Here is a 16,591-nt window from a genome sequence, read left to right on the forward strand (position 1 = left end):
GAATAAACATGAAAAATATCAACAGATATTAATTCCCATTTCGGTGCTTCCCCAGTTTTTGGAACAATGTGCAGCTGCATGATTTCAATAACAGTTTCCAGACAGAAGATGAGTTAAGGTGATGGTACCGTGGTTACAGGACACAAACGGCTGTGATCTCCTGTGATGTCAGGAGGACATTATCTCAAACCTGTGCATCTAAGAACATCCGGCTGACAGAATTCCCTATAAAGCAGGGAGCCGTGGTTTATGCAGTAGTATTGCAGTGAGGCCGAGGTAAAGGGGATGCTGAGGCTGGACATGCAGGCCAGACTGTCCGCGGTTCAGGTGTCTCAAAAACGGCCACATGCTTTGTCCTCCGTAAAAAAACAGGTGTTATTATTGTTTTACTGTGGCTTCCAGAAGCATAGCCCTTAAAGTAGAAAGGAGATCTCAGCAGGAAGCTTACAGACGAGCTGAGCTTCCCTCAGGATTAAAATGCTCCTGGATCTGTAGATACCGCAGTGAGAGAAAGTGTTCAGGTGGAGTTAATGGGGAATTCCACCAATATTCCAAAATGTTCTGCCTAATCCAGTGATTTTAGATGTAATCAGAAGTCCAGAGGGTTTGGTGTGAGACGGTTCAGACGTCTTTACAGTGGTGGTGATGGGAACCAGGCGTCGCCATGACTACAACACAGATATAGACACTTTATTCACCATCCAGAACCACCAGAGAACCTACACGAGTCTTCTGAGCTTATATGGAATGTTGATGATGGAAAACAGTGGAAAATCTGGAATAATGAGTTTTCTTTGAGGACTATTTTGCCGCACAGCGCCCTGCATGTCTCCCTCCACCATGAATGGAGTTGAAGTTCTCTAAACTCTCATAAAACAGCGTCTCAGTCATCAGGCAGTGAATTCAGAACCAGCTCATGTAGGAACTTTCTGTAGGAGCTTTTAGAGGGACGTCTGGTTCCTATCACCTCCACTGTGAGGAGCTTTTAGAGGGACGTCTGGTTCCCATCACCACCACTGTGAGGAGCTTTTAGAGGGACGTCTGGTTCCCATCACCACCACTGTGAGGAGCTTTTAGAGGGGGACGTCTGGTTCCTATCACCACCACTGTGAGGAGCTTTTAGAGGGAGACGTCTGGTTCCCATCACCACTACTGTGAGGAGCTTTTAGAGGGACGTCTGACTCTGACCGACTCTGACCGACTCATTTTACATCTTAGCCATTTAATTATGCAGCAATTTTGAAAAAGTGGTGGAGTTCCCCTTTTATTTTAGTTAACGTTTTCCCCCCTGTGGCCTGCACTCTCGATCTTGCGTGCAGCGGGGCCCAGCTCCACTTTGCAGACACGCTGTGCAAACTTCAGCGAGCAAAGAGTCTCTCCAACGTTCCTCTCCAGGGAAGAAATCTGGAAAACATGACAAAAGGCATGACTAATCAAACACGAGCAATCAGAACTAAACACTACACAGAACTTGACTCTGCTTGTTTGTAGCTTGTAACAGGAAAGAAATGGCATGGTTGTGAATGTGTGTGTATGAGTGTGTGTGTGTGTGTGTGTATGAGCGTGCGTGAGTGTGTGTGAGTGTGTGTGTGTATGAGTGTGCGTGAGTGTGTGTGTGTGTGAGGGTGTGTGTGTGTGTGTGTGTGAGCGTGCGTGAGTGTGTGTGTGTGTGTGTGTGTATGAGCGTGCGTGAGTGTGTGTGAGTGTGTGTGTGTGTGTGTGTGTGTGTATGAGTGTGCGTGAGTGTGTGTGTGCGAGAGAGAGAGTGTGTGTGTGTGTGTGTGTGAGTGTGTGTGTGTGTAAGTGTGTGTGTGAGGGTGTGTGTGTGTATGAGTGTGCGTGAGTGTGTGTGTGTGTGTGTGTGTGTGTCTGCGAGAGAGAGAGTGTGTGTGTGTGTGTGTGTGTGTGAGTGTGTGTGTGTGTGTAAGTGTGTGTGTGAGGGTGTGTGTGTGTGTGTGTGTGTGTGAGAGAGAGAGTGTGCGTGAGTGTGTGTGTGAGGGTGGGTGTGTGTGTGTGTGTGTGTGTGTGTGAAAGAGAGAGTGTGTGTGTGAGTGTGGGAGAGAGAGTGTGTGTCAGCGGTGTAACCGTCCAGCCAAACACGCTGATTAAGCAAACTTTCAAAAAAGGTAATTTAGCTATAAAATTCTAAATACAGTAAAAAGTTTGTGGTGATTTTCTGTTTGATAACTTTCAGTTAAAATCCATCTCACGAAGTGAGGTCACTAAAAGTGCTCGACTCACTGAAGAACTTCTGTCTGTAAGTTCTTACATCTTCAAATGTCAGGCAGAAAAACCAAACACAGGACTTTTATTTTGACACGCTTTTATGAAAGAGGGGCCAGGGTATCATGAAGAAGACCCCAAGTGACCTTCATGGTGCAACGTTGAGGTCGCAGATTGAGTAAAGGTGTGATGTTTGAGTCGTGGTTAGAACGGTTCTGTTTACCGTGTCAGGTGTTCTGACCTCAGGAGAACCATGAAAACGTCAAATTATAATAATGATGTTCATTTTTTTGAGAACATGTGAGTAGAACCTCGAGTTGAAGGACCAAGGTTCCTGCGGGAGTCCGAGTAGATGTGCGTTTGATCTGAAATTAGGCGGCGGAACCAGAGCGGCGCAGTCTAGTGACTCAAACATTAAAGATGTGAATGAAATCTAAAATAAATACATGCAGATATGAAAATGCACATCATGTCCTCCTTAACGAGATGTTCTGAATCTCGTCATTTTGGAAAGCGTATTTGTCTCTGACCCCTAAGCGGGGAGCGTAACCTGTACCTGCACCACCATGGCGGTTTTGTTGCCCTTGCCCAGTGAGTCCTGCAGTAGGTAGGTCAGTCGTGAGTTCCTGAAGGGGATGTGCGTCTGGCGCCCTCTCAGGGCCTGGATGACGTCTCCCAGAGCCAGCAGCGAGCGGTTGATGTTCTGGGCCTCCTTCAGCCGCTCCCCTTCCGCTCCGGACTTCCACACTCGCTCAGAACCCGCCAGGTCCACCAGGTTCAGCTTACCTGCCACACAGAGGCAGCCGAGTGAATGACTGACCAACGGACTGACTGAATGACTGAACGACTGACTGACCCACTGAACAACTGACTGACCGACTGACTGACTGAGTGACTGACTGAACGACTGACTGAACGACTGACCGATAGACTGAATGACTGACCGACTGAATGACTGACCGATTGACTGACTGACTGACCAACTGAATGACTGACCGACTGATCAACCGACTGACTGACCGACTGAATGACTGAATGAATGCTTGATATTTAACAGTAAATCTTACGTAGAACTTTCAAACTCATGATCGACGGAGGGAGAAGAAGAAGCTGTTCACTCACAGCAGCAGGACAGTCAGCAGAGTCAGCCAGCATTAGCTACTATACGCACTCTTAAAAAAACACGGTTCTTCAAGGGTTCTTTAGTAAAGAAAACAGATCTATATAAAACTAAGAACAATTACAGAACCGTTTGCCTGCTTGGGGTTTTTTTGCATGGTGAAATGGTTCTTCACACGGATGGAGAATGTGTTGTAGACGGTTCTCTATAGGACATTTTTTAAAAAGGGTTCTTTTATTGTTGCTTGACATCGTAACAGTAGCAGAATGCCTTTTGGTGCTGCATAGAACCATCTACCACACATTCCCCATCAATCTGGAAAACCATTTCAACCATGCAAAGAACCATTAAAGCACACAAATGGTTCTTTGAGGGTTCATAGTTCCATGCAGGGTTATTTGTCTTTACTAAAGAACCCTTGAAGAACCATCTCTTTTGGAGCGCTGATTTAGCTCTCTATCCGTAGTAAATGTGATATTCTAATGAAATTGTCATTTGTATTTAACACTATTGTGAGAGAGTCAATCAAAGCTGACGGCACAGAACCGAAAGCCCTGAACAGCCTGTGACGCTGACCGGAGGACTTGGTCCCGGTGGCGAGATCCACTCCCTGTACGGTGACGGTGAGCAGGGCGTGGGAGCGCGAGCTGTGCTGGTTCATCTGCGTCCCAAACGTTATCCGGTTCCTCCGAGCTGTGGCCAAAATCTGCACAAACACATACAGACAGGAAAGCAGACAGACACTTACTGAAGAGCTATTTTATGTGATCTTGTGTATGGTTCTATGTAGAACCTTAATGAGAAGGGTTCTTCTATTGTTACGGTGTCAAGCTTGTAACGATAGAATGAACGCTTTTTGGTGCTGTATAGAATTTCACCCTGAGGAACCCTTTCTTCATGCAAAGGGTTCTTTGAGTCTATACAGAACCATTTTTACTAAAGAACCCTTGAAGAACCATCAAGTGTGCATGTGAAAACTGAGGGAGAATCCACAGCTGTAAGACTTTTCTCTGTAGCTGTAAAACGAACCGTCAGCTGAACTGAATCAAGGAACTGAATCATCATATAAACGTCTGTAGAACAGGGACGTCAGGTCACTTACATAATGTATCTACTGTAGAGATTGTAATGTTCACATTAGCCCTCCTGCTGCCCTCTTCTGACCAGCTGCCCACGCCCCAGCTACTGCCACCTGCCCTGGACCAGCTGCCCACCCTACCCTGATGTTCTCATGGACTCCCAGCTATTCCTACTACTAATACTACTGCTATTAATATTAGTAGTATAATAACTCTGTAGGTAATCTGACCAGAGGAGGACGGGTCCCCCCTGGTGAGCCTTGGTTCCTCCCAAGGTTTCTTCCTCAGCTCTGAGGGAGGTTCTCCTGGCCACTGTTGCCCCCTGGCTTGCCCACCTGGGGGTTTTACATTCCTGTTAAAACTCTGTCTTTGCTGGAATTCTGTGAAGCTGCTTTGTGACATCATCGGTTGTAAAAAGCGCTACAAATAAATTTGATTTGATTTTTGATTAGAGATGCATATATCTGCTGCTTTAGAACATTATTAGAACATATGCATACATGTACCAGGTGCAGAGTTACAGATATATTTGATGTCTCCTGTGAGGTGTTGCATGTCGCTGCTGTCGTAAGAAAACCTCGTATCTCCAGTTGTGTCGTTTTTCAGTTTTTGACGTCTGTTGTTCTTTATGTTGTATGTAAATTTCATGAAGAATCGAGCAACAGAAACGGCCCAAAATGACTTGGAAAGACGTCTGGTTCCATTGAGTTACATTAAAAGTAAAGTAGGTTTTTTCCTCCTCCTGTAAAGTGACCGTTTTGGAGATATGAGGTTTTGTTCCGACAGCAGTGACATACTGCACTGTGAAGTATTTTCTAACGGATAAACTGATGAGATGAATTCTCAGAAGTTTGACTCAAAATAGACCAAATAGGAGTGCTAAAACAGCAGAACCGACGCCACAGGAGAAACAGCCGGGGTGGAACCTGGAGGGGGTCCGATCTGACCAATCAGAATAGAGCAGGCGAGCAGAATCAGAGCACACTGGGCTCATCGGGGGGCGGAGCCTAAAAACACAGGAGCTCTAACTGAGCGTTTCAGCCAGAGGGTGAATAGAGATGAACAGGATGAGGACAATGTGTTTTTGAACAGTGAAGCATCTAAATCTGTTCTAGTGAAACTGAGAAAGACAGGTCCCCTTTAAAGTTGAGAATGTTTTTATCCTTCTACTCTAGCGGGAAAATTTCAGCGGCAGGAGGTTTTGTTTATGACAGTAACATTTTAGCTATAAAAATGTTGTGAATCTGCAAGATAATCCAAGAAATCTCCTTGGTCATAAAAGGTGAAGCTGTTGGACTCACCTTTTTGATATGCTGAAAGCTCTTGACCTCTTTGACCCTGAGGCCAGGTACATGCAGCTGGCCGGTCCCATCAGGGTTTATTTTGATGTCTAGCTTCTCCCCATCCTTACTCAGCAGATCCCTGAGATTTGCAAAGAAGGACAATTGTTTCATGAACATCAGCCGTACGTCGCATGACTCTCTGAATACAGCAGTGTAGCACAGGAGCGTCCAGTCATCCGCAGTGGGCTGGCGTGGCTGCAGGTCTTCTCTGTAACTAAGCAGGAGCTCACCTGATCAGATGTTTGACGACTGAAATTGACTGATAACTGTAATCAGCTCTGCTTGTTTGGAACAAAGACTGGACACCCCTGAGGAGCTCAATCTCAAAATGTTCTGCAGCATTTTGCTACGGCTTCTGGGCTGAACAGCGTTTCATCGAAATGGTGAGAAGCGGTTCTCTTGTTTGATAGTCACGTCAAAGATGTTACCCAATCAGCAGCGACATGTACATAAACCCCACCGTACTAAAGACAGAACCCATTAAAAGGTTCTGCTAGTTCCTGCTGGTGTCCAGTCGTCACTAGTGGTGTTCTGTGTTTTCCCGATGAGTCATTATCACAGTGTTTAGGACTCTAATGTTTAACAGGTGTGATTCCAGACATAATTGATGGTTTCCTAATGGGATCTAAAGATGTCCTACAGGAAACTAGTGGTCTCTAACGAGAGCCATTAAGTCAATACCCATTAAAATGCAAAACCATTATGCTTTAATCCTAATGGTTCTAATGGTCTTCAGCAGGGAAGGCAGTGCGCTCAGTGGATTCTAATAAAGTCCTCCACAAATGACAAATCCAACACTGAACGTCTTCTGTGGTCATTTATCGGTTTCTCCGTGCTGAGTCATTGTTGTTAGCATGGCTGTTAGCCGTGCACTGATGCCTTGGTTTGAGTCCGTCTTCCAATCAGAGGCTGTCTTCCTGATTTGTTGACCAATCAGAGGCTGTATTGCTGGCTGTCAACCAATCAGAGGCTGTCTACCTGACTTGTCAACCAATCAGAGGCTGGGTTTCTGACTTGTCGACCAATCAGAGGCTGGGTTTCTGACTTGTCGACCAATCAGAGGCTGGGTTTCTGACTTGTCGACCAATCAGAGGCTGGGTTTCTGACTTGTCGACCAATCAGAGGCTGGGTTTCTGACTTGTCGACCAATCAGAGGCTGGGTTTCTGACTTGTCGACCAATCAGAGGCTGGGTTTCTGACTTGTCGACCAGTCAGAGGCTGTGTTTCTGACTTCTCGACCAATCAGAGGCTGGGTTTCTGACTTGTTGACCAGTCAGAGGCTGTGTTCCTGACTTGTCAACCAATCAGAGGCTGGGTTTCTGACTTGTCGACCAATCAGAGGCTGGGTTTTTGACTTGTCGACCAGGCAGAGGCTGTGTTTCTAACTCGTTGACCAGGCAGAGGCTGTGTTTCTGACTCGTCGACCAGTCAGAGGCTGTGTTTCTGACTCGTTGACCAGTCAGAGGCTGTGTTTCTGACTTGTTGACCAGTCAGAGGTTGTGTTCCTGACTCGTTGACCAGGCAGAGGCTGTGTTTCTGACTCGTCGACCAGTCAGAGGTTGTGTTCCTGACTTGTCGACCAGTCAGAGGCTGTGTTTCTGACTCGTCGACCAGTCAGAGGTTGTGTTCCTGACTCGTTGACCAGTCAGAGGCTGTGTTTCTGACTTGTCGACCAGGCAGAGGCTGTGTTCCTGACTCGTTGACCAGTCAGAGGCTGTGTTTCTGACTTGTCGACCAGGCAGAGGCTGTGTTCCTGACACGTTGACCAGTCAGAGGCTGCTTTCCTGACTCGTCCACCAAACAGAGGCTGTGTTTCTAACTCGTTGACCAGGCAGAGGCTGTGTTTCTGACTCATCGACCAGTCAGAGGCTGTGTTTCTGACTCGTTGACCAGTCAGAGGCTGTGTTTCTGACTTGTTGACCAGTCAGAGGTTGTGTTCCTGACTCGTCGACCAGGCAGAGGCTGTGTTTCTGACTCGTCGACCAGTCAGAGGTTGTGTTCCTGACTCGTCGACCAGTCAGAGGCTGTGTTTCTGACTCGTCGACCAGTCAGAGGTTGTGTTCCTGACTCGTTGACCAGTCAGAGGCTGTGTTTCTGACTTGTCGACCAGGCAGAGGCTGTGTTCCTGACTCGTTGACCAGTCAGAGGCTGTGTTTCTGACTTGTCGACCAGGCAGAGGCTGTGTTCCTGACACGTTGACCAGTCAGAGGCTGCTTTCCTGACTCGTCCACCAAACAGAGGCTGTGTTCCTGACTTGTTGATGGAACAATGCAACCTTTCCGGACACAGTGAAAGCACATCTCCAGCCTGCAGAGTTCCCGAGATGTTCATTCTTTAACGTACGATGTTATTTGATGTTGCCTATGACATCATCAGCCTGTAAGGGCTAATGGTGGTGAATGCCAATTTCCTGTGTGTTCAGTAGAGTACAGTAGAGATGGAGAACTACCTGAGAACCTCGTTGTAGATTTCCACAGAGCTGACAGTGACCGCATACGTCCACATGTCCTTCCTTTCCTCAATCTCGTTGAAGAGGTGTTTCAGCGCTCGCTGGTTAATGCCTGGATTCTCCACGGGGCCCTGAGCAGAGGCAGAAAGTGTCACTGCTTGACAACCTCCATGAATAACTGATGGGAACAGATCAGCCAGAAAAAAGACAGTTAAAATGTTTTCATTATTCATGAGTCGGACACGGTCCTTCCGTTAAGGCCCAGTACCTCCATGGTGTAGGTCTTCCCTGAGCCGGTCTGGCCATAAGCGAAGATGCAGACGTGATATCCGTCGATGCAGGATGTAATCAGGGGCTCGATTTCTTGAAACACCTGAAAATGTGAAAAACACACTTTTCTAGACATGGAGTCTAATCTAGCATTGGTGGTTCCCCATGAAACCGTAATTCATTTGCAGTGTTAAAACACTTTTCTGGGTGGTTTGGGCCGATTACAGGACGTCTGGCCAGCTATTGTCAACCAATAAGCAACAGAAGAAGTAAAGGAACTGGGAAAGAGGTAAAAATGAGCCGCTGTAGCACTTGGGAGAGGAAGAGACCAAATATTTAACTGTAATTTGGTCCAAAGAAAAAATCGACTTGAAAAAACTGACCACACGGCGATGTCAGACGTTCCTTTACAAACCAATCAGTGTCCCATGTAGGTGATGGCGTCAGGACGCAGGTGTCATGCAAAGTTCTTTTGTGCTCTCGCAAAATTGCAATGTGAAACCAACACTATGCTCCTGAGTTGCTTGAGCATTGGTGAGGTCAGGTACTGATGCTGGAAGGTCAGATCTGGGTCATTCCAGCTCATCCCAAAGGTACTGGATGGAGTTCCATCACTCCAGAGAACACAGCTTGCTCCACAGTCTAATGCTGGGGGGCTTTATACCTCTCTAGCCCACGCTTGGCACTGGGCATGGTGATCTTAGGCCTTAGACCTTTGAAGGACTGTTAAGCTCCTGGCTAATTCACTCACTCACTATTAAGAGTCCCACCACCTTCCAAAGCCCAGCTAAAACCCTGATTATGACGGTTTGTGTTTTTATGTTTACTGAATGCTCACCTCCTCTTGAGTGGCCTGAGGGTGAAAGACTTTGTCCAGCTCGAATGTCTTTGCTTTCCCCTTACTGAGAACTGTGAGGGCTGATTCATTATGAGGATCTGTCGTCACGACGACCGCCTGGCCTTCTTCGTGCTCGTCCTCCTTCAGCACCGGCTTTACACGGCACAGGACGCGGATGTTGCCTGTTGGAAGAAAGACGCATTTTATTAGAGCTTCGTTCAGCTGATGTTCTACTGCTTCCTCAGTCATTTTAGAACGTTCTTCAGCTCTGCTCATCATTCAGGAATCATATCATATCAGGAATACCACTGCAACTGCCTAGCAACTCCTTAGCAACCATGTGGAATAACATAGCAATACCAGAGGAACCACCAAGCACCCACCTATCAACTGACTGTGATACCATAGCAACCCTGTAGGAACCATTAGGAATACCACAGAAAATGCCTATTAACACCCTAGCAACCACTTGGTATACCATAGCAACCATCTAGCAACCTACGGGGATACCTCGGCAACCCCCTAGCAACCGTCAGGAATATACCATAACAACTGCCTGTCAACAAACTAGCAACCACTTGGGATGCCATGGCAACCACCTAGCAACCAACTGGGAATCTACAAGAAATCAACACCTTAGCAACCACTTAAAATATCATAACCATTTGGCAGCGCCATAGCAACCGTCTAGCAACTGTTTAAGCTGCAGTAACATTAATCATTTACACTGATCTACAGCTATACTGGTTGTTAAGATACTGAAAACAGCAGGGGGCGAAAGTTTGGACCAGCTTTTCAGTCCGTGCTCAACATTTTAACCAGCTTACCAAATACGGGACACTGCGTTTACCTTTCAGCTCCACCAGCTGCTCGTGGTATTTCCTCCGAAGAGCCACTTCCTTCCTGTACTTCTCCAGAAGGTCCTTGTTGGCCTCCGACATTTCAGTTATAGCTGCCGAAATCTGCAGAGCCCCATCACAACACACAGGTTTACAAAGAGAACCAACAACAGCAAGCTGACGGAAGAGACTAGAGCCTTTTACTGCATAGGCCGGTTTACACCACTGGTCAGCGAAGCTGTTCCTGACCCGTCCAGCTCCAGTGGTGGCGGAACTCGACACCCGTTTGTGAAATGTGATCGGGGTTGTGACGTTTCCTTGCGTGATCATTTCTACTCGCCTGTTTCTTGGCCTCTTTGATAGCTGCTCCATAAAAGTCAGAGAAGTTGCGGACCTGGCTCCGCAGGCTGGCGTAGTCCGTCTTCATGGAGCGCAGCGTGGGGGGAAGAGCGTTCAGGCGCCTCTGTATGGCTGACAGTCACACATACTTTAAACTCTAACAGACATTAATTAATTAATCAATTAAATTAAAGACAAGAAATAAGTACAAAACCTATAAAAGTATCATGTGAAGTACTAACATGTCGCAAAATAAGGTAAAATAGCTACAGGTGTTCATTCGTCAGACGCCTGATACCATTAGATGGGTTATGTTGCTACAGGCTATTAAAGGGAAACTCCACATTTTTTCTAAATTTCTGTATAATTCAATTGTTGAGATTTCATTCAGAGCGGTCCAGAGGGTTTGGTGTGAAACGGTCCAGACGTCTTTACAGTGGTGTTGATGGGAACCAGGCGTCTCCATGACTACAACACAGATATAGACACTTTATTTACCATCCAGAACCACCAGAGAACCTACACGAGTCTTCTGAGCTCATATGGAATGTTGATGATGGAAAACAGTGGAAAATCTGGAATAATGAGTTTTCTTTGGGGACTATTTTGCCGCACAGCGCCCTGCATGTCTCCCTCCACCATGAACGGAGTTGAAGTTCTCTAAACTCTCATAAAACAGCATCTCAGTCATCAGGCAGTGAATTCAGAACCAGTTCATGTAGGAACTTTCTGTAGGAGCTTTTAGAGGGACGTCTGGTTCCCATCACCACCACTGTGAGCAGCTCTGACTCAGTCAGTTTATCTAGAACAGAGAACCGCTCTGAAAGGCTCCGTTCACATCTCAACCTTTTTATTTTTGCAAAATTCCCCTGTAAGGACACCAGCTCTGGATGACTCACTCATGAACTGGTCCTGTAGGCTCTGCAGGTGCTCCTGTGAGCAGCTAGAAGCCGCCTTCACAGCCTCGTCTTTCTTCTCCTCCAAGTGGCCGATCTCCTTCAGCAGCTCAGCCTGCAGCGTCCCGATCTCTCTCTCATAAGCCGCAATCTGCAAAAACATCCCAGCAGCTGAGAATTCCCTGCAGGAGCTTTCTGTTCCTCGCGCCAGAACACGCTAAAAGAACGAACCTCGATTCATTCAGAGAATCATTTACACAGAACAGACGATCTCGGCCCGAGGAGATCGGAGAGAGCCTCAGTGTCAAGCTGTCGCTGTGAACTGAGTGTTACCAATACTGTCCTCATGTTTTGAACATAAAATATCGATACTGATATTAAGAAATTCTGGACATCCAGTAATATCAGCCGATATATTCAGAATAAGGAAGAGTCAGCAGCTTCCAGTGTAAAAAACAAAAGTAAATTAAGCATTTTGATATGCAAATGAGCTTCTCTCTAATGTAATACGTTCTCATATTTTAGAGCCATGAGACGTCTGAACTGTCCGCTCCACCAGAGGGCGGCGCAGAGCTTCATCTCACAACATTATTTCCAAAAAAAGTTGTGACGCTGTGCAAAATGTACATAAAAACAAAATGACCTGCAAATCATTTAAACCCTACATTTCATTGGTAATAGTACAAAGACAAAAAATCTAATGTCGAAACTGAGAAATTTGATTGTTTTTTGAAAAATATCTGCCCATTTTTTATTTGATGCCAGCAACACGTTCCAGTAAAGTCGGGACGGGTCTGTTTAATGCTGAGTCCATCACCTCGTCTTCAACAGCTCGGTCAGTGTTTGGGAACTGAGGAGACGCTGCTGCAGCTCTGACAGTGAGATGTTCTCTGTTCTGGTCTGATTCAGGATTTCAGCTGATCGTCAGTTTGAGGGGCTCATTTGTCGTATTTTTCATTTTATAATGAGCCAAATGTTCTCACCGGTCTGGACTGCAGGCAGGTCAGTTTAGCGCCCAGACTCTTTTAATACAGAGCAGTGCTGCTGTAATACAGTCAGAATGTGGTTTGATGTCGTCCTGCTGAAATAAAATTTGTCTGTTTATCTCAAAGACTTTAGATGGACACCGTTCTTGGGCTGAAATCCGTCTACCATGGCTTGTGATCCGGGTGTAGTGTTAATACAGTACAGTAATAATAAGGTGCTGAATAGTGTCACTGTCTTCTGGTTTCTGTATAAAAGCGTATTGTTCTCAGCTCTGCTCACACAAAGGTGTTATAACACGTCTTCCTCATCTCTTTTTTATCACCAGTAAACCTTAACAGTGATTTTAATATCAGCCGATATAATCGGCCAAACGATGCATCGGTTCTGCCCTTTCCTATGAACCCGGTAACTGACCTTGTGCTGAAGATTGCAGCTGACTTCATCAGAGCGCCTGATGTTCTCCTCCAGCTGTCGGCACCTCTCGCTCTGACTGCTCAGCCTCTCCCTCAGCTGCTCGTTCCTCTGCCTCTCGTCGGCCAGCTGCCTCAGCGTGGATGGAGACTCCACCTCCAGAGTCTGAGTCACGTACTGCAACAGAACCGACTCCATTCAGCTCAGCTTTGATCATTACAAATGAAAAAGCCCTTTATTTGTTAGAGATGCACGGCTGTCTGGAATCACTTCTCATAATAACGCGTCTACTTTTATATACAATATAATAATAATAATATTAATAATTAATAATTAATAATTAATCAGACGTATGAGCTTTACTCAACGCTTGAAATAGTCTGGGAAGAAGAAGCAGTGGCTGAACTATAAGTAGTGTCATTATGTCATGAGGTCATTTTCTACATGCAGCTATTATTTGCTATACTAAATTATCTGTCTTGGAGATTTGATCAGCTTTTTTTACAATACAGGCCATTCTGGATTTCACTAGAACCTCATTCTGGATTCAGTTTCACTAGAACCTCATTCTGGATTCAGTTTCACTAGAACCTCATTCTGGATGGTAATTTTATTAGAACCTCATTATGGACGGTAATTTTACTAGAACCTCATTCTGGATGGTAATTTCATTAGAACCTCATTCTGGATGTTAATTTTATTAGAACCTCATTTTGGATGGTAATTTCATTAGAACCTCATTCTGGATGGAGTTTCATTAGAACCTCATTCTGGATGGCAATTTCATTAGAACATCATTCTGGATGTTAATTTTATTAGAACCTCATTCTGGGTGGAGTTTCATTAGAACCTCATTCTGGATGGCAATTTCATTAGAACATCATTCTGGATGTTAATTTTATTAGAACCTCATTCTGGATGTTAATTTTATTAGCTGGATGGTAATTTTATTAGAACCTCATTCTGGATGGTAATTTCATTAGAACCTCATTTTGGATGGTAATTTTATTAGAACCTCATTCTGGATGGTAATTTCATTAGAACCTCATTCTGGATGTTAATTTTATTAGAACCTCATTCTGGATGTTAATTTTATTAGAACCTCATTTTGGATGGTAATTTCATTAGAACCTCATTCTGGATGGTAATTTTATTAGAACCTCATTTTGGATGGTAATTTTATTAGAACCTCATTTTGGATGGTAATTTCATTAGAACCTCATTCTGGATGTTAATTTTATTAGAACCTCATTTTGGATGGTAATTTCATTAGAACCTCATTCTGGATGGTAATTTTATTAGAACCTCATTCTGGATGGTAATTTTATTAGAACCTCATTTTGGATGGTAATTTCATTAGAACCTCATTCTGGATGGTAATTTTATTAGAACCTCATTTTGGATGGTAAGTTCATTAGAACCTCATTCTGGATGGTAATTTTATTAGAACCTCATTTTGGATGGTAATTTTATTAGAACCTCATTCTGGATGGCAATTTCATTAGAACCTCATTCTGGATGTTAATTTTATTAGAACCTCATTCTGGATAGTAATTTTATGAGAACCTCATTCTGGATTTTACATTTCCTGTTTAAATGGTTCTCTGCATGGTGAAATGGTTCTTCAGACCGATGGAGAACGTGCTGTATGTTGTACCAAAAAGTGTTATTTAGTTGTTACAAGCTTGACATTCAAAAAGGTTCTATAAACGTTCTCCATCAGTCTGAAGAACCATTTCACCACACAAATGTTTCTATATTGCACCAAAAAGGGTTCTTCTATTCGTACAAGCTTGACAATAGCAGAACCCTTTCTGGTGGTATTGTATATACCATATATAGAACCATATAAAACACATTCTAAATCAATCTGTTTCACCATGCAGAGAACCATGTGTAGAACTTAAGCCTTTACTAAAGAACCCTAAGCACCACCTTTTTCAGAGTGTACTTATGCTGGTTCTTGTTCCAGCAGAGCTCTGACGGTGACCACAGTAACTGCCGACTGCTCTCACTTTCACCACGGGTTCTCTGCTGCGTTCTCTGTCCAGCTCCAGCTGCAGCTCGCGCACTCGTTCCTCTCTCCTCCTCAGCTCCTCTCCTCGCTGCCACTCGTTCTGCTCCAGGCGCGAGAGCTGCTCCGCGCGCTGCTGCAGGGCGCCCTCCAGCTGCAGAACGCGGCTGCGCAGGTTCTCGTTCTCCTGCATCGTCAGACCAGACAGATACACACGAGAACGTCCATGCTTAGATAAACACTTTTAAAAAGATGGTTCTTCAAACGTTCTTAGGTAAAGACAATGCTTCTCTATAGAACTATGAACACTCGAAGAAAGATTTGCACGCTTTTAGGGTTCTTTGCATGGTGAAATGTTCTTCAGATTGGTGTTGCATATGGTTCTACATAGAACCTTTTTGAAAATGGTTCTATCTCGCACCAAAAAGGTTGATATCTTAACAATATCAGAACCATGTTTGGTGCTACCTAGAGCCATATACAACACATTCTCCGTCAATCTGAAGAACCATTTCTCCATGGAAAGAACCTTTAAGCAGGCAAATGGTCAGCTTTAAAGAGCCTTGAAGAACTGCCTTTTTAAAGGTGGACTTAAGAACTATGGTTCTTCAAGGATTTTTTAGTAAAGAAGACGGTTCTGTATAGAACTATGAACACTCAAAGAGCTCGGCATGAATGAAGTGTTCTTTGCACCATGAAAGGGTTCTTCAGATTGATGGAGAATATGCTGTAGATGGTTCTATACAGAACCTTTTTGAAAAGGGTTCATTATAGCACCCAAAGAGTTCTCCAAGCTTGATATTGTAACAATAGAAGAACCCTTTTGAATGCTATAGAACCCTTTCAGAAGAGCCCTTTCATGGTGCGAAGAAGGCTTTAGTCATGCAAAGGGTTCTCTGAGTGTTCAGGGTTCTACATAGAACCACTTTCTTTACTAAAGAACCCTCGAAGAACCATCTTTTTTAAGCGTGTGCTTATAGATTACTGGCTGAATAAATATGTTTGTTACATTAACAGACATTCATGCTTTTTCCTTCTCCTGTGAAGTGACTGTATAAAGTTCTTTAATGAAGTGTGTTCCGCTGCAGAACCTCTGAGACGAGGTCACACCTTGATGAGGACGGAGCTGGACTGAGACGGTATGATGGACAGCTGCTGCAGGAGGCCCTGAGTGACCGACAGGCTGTGTTTCAGGCTCTCGTTCTCCGCAGACAGACACAGCACTCGCTTCTCAGAGTCCGTCGCTCCCTAAAGACAAAGAACAGAAATCCAGACTGACCTGGAAAATGAAATCGACCCAGCCGAGCACGCGGAGAACCACACAGAGCCTCGTCATGAATCAATTTAAGAGCTGCCTGGCCTGATTCTGCTTATTCCTCACGGGAGGGTGGGCCAGATGAAGACACATTATCCTTATTGTGATCAATCACAATATCTAGAACATCTAGAAATATCTAGTCGGCATATCTAGTACGCTAAACACCTGCATAGAACGTAAGGACAGAGACCTGTTATACAGTCTGTAAGCAACAACAACCAACTGCACAGTAATGAGCTGGCGGGATGGCAGGCCGTCATGACTAGAGGTGGGCGATACAGCAGAAAGTCTTACATCGCGATACTTCGAGATATTTTCATGATAAACGGTGTGTCACAATATTTTCTCAGAGAAAAAAAGAACCTGCATTTCAAAAAATATTATCACAGACTGTGAACATGATGTTTAGTATTATTTTTAGTACTTTAGTATTCGGTATTTGGCCCTAAATCAAGTTAAACTGGA

General features: G+C 44.8%; 1 protein-coding gene across 1 annotated transcript in view; it reads right to left on the bottom strand.

Annotated features, from left to right (window-relative positions):
* Positions 1 to 1,053: 1,053 nt before the first annotated feature.
* si:ch211-257p13.3 (kinesin-like protein KIFC3) overlaps positions 1,054 to 16,591 on the bottom strand; it is a 31,022-nt gene continuing 15,484 nt past the window's right edge. Inside the window, exons 8-20 of the mRNA XM_037536714.1 lie at positions 15,919 to 16,056; positions 14,810 to 14,995; positions 12,798 to 12,971; positions 11,400 to 11,547; positions 10,502 to 10,632; positions 10,173 to 10,284; positions 9,323 to 9,504; positions 8,483 to 8,587; positions 8,215 to 8,345; positions 5,724 to 5,844; positions 3,920 to 4,049; positions 2,780 to 3,009; positions 1,054 to 1,404 (exon numbers count right to left, since the gene is read on the bottom strand). Of these exons, the coding sequence (XP_037392611.1) occupies positions 1,270 to 1,404; positions 2,780 to 3,009; positions 3,920 to 4,049; positions 5,724 to 5,844; positions 8,215 to 8,345; positions 8,483 to 8,587; positions 9,323 to 9,504; positions 10,173 to 10,284; positions 10,502 to 10,632; positions 11,400 to 11,547; positions 12,798 to 12,971; positions 14,810 to 14,995; positions 15,919 to 16,056 (1,923 nt within the window). The 3' untranslated portion in view covers positions 1,054 to 1,269. The remainder of the gene's footprint in view (positions 1,405 to 2,779; positions 3,010 to 3,919; positions 4,050 to 5,723; positions 5,845 to 8,214; positions 8,346 to 8,482; positions 8,588 to 9,322; positions 9,505 to 10,172; positions 10,285 to 10,501; positions 10,633 to 11,399; positions 11,548 to 12,797; positions 12,972 to 14,809; positions 14,996 to 15,918; positions 16,057 to 16,591) is intronic.

The sequence above is a fragment of the Pygocentrus nattereri genome, chromosome 3, assembly GCF_015220715.1.
Source record: "Pygocentrus nattereri isolate fPygNat1 chromosome 3, fPygNat1.pri, whole genome shotgun sequence".
NCBI lineage: Eukaryota > Metazoa > Chordata > Actinopteri > Characiformes > Serrasalmidae > Pygocentrus > Pygocentrus nattereri.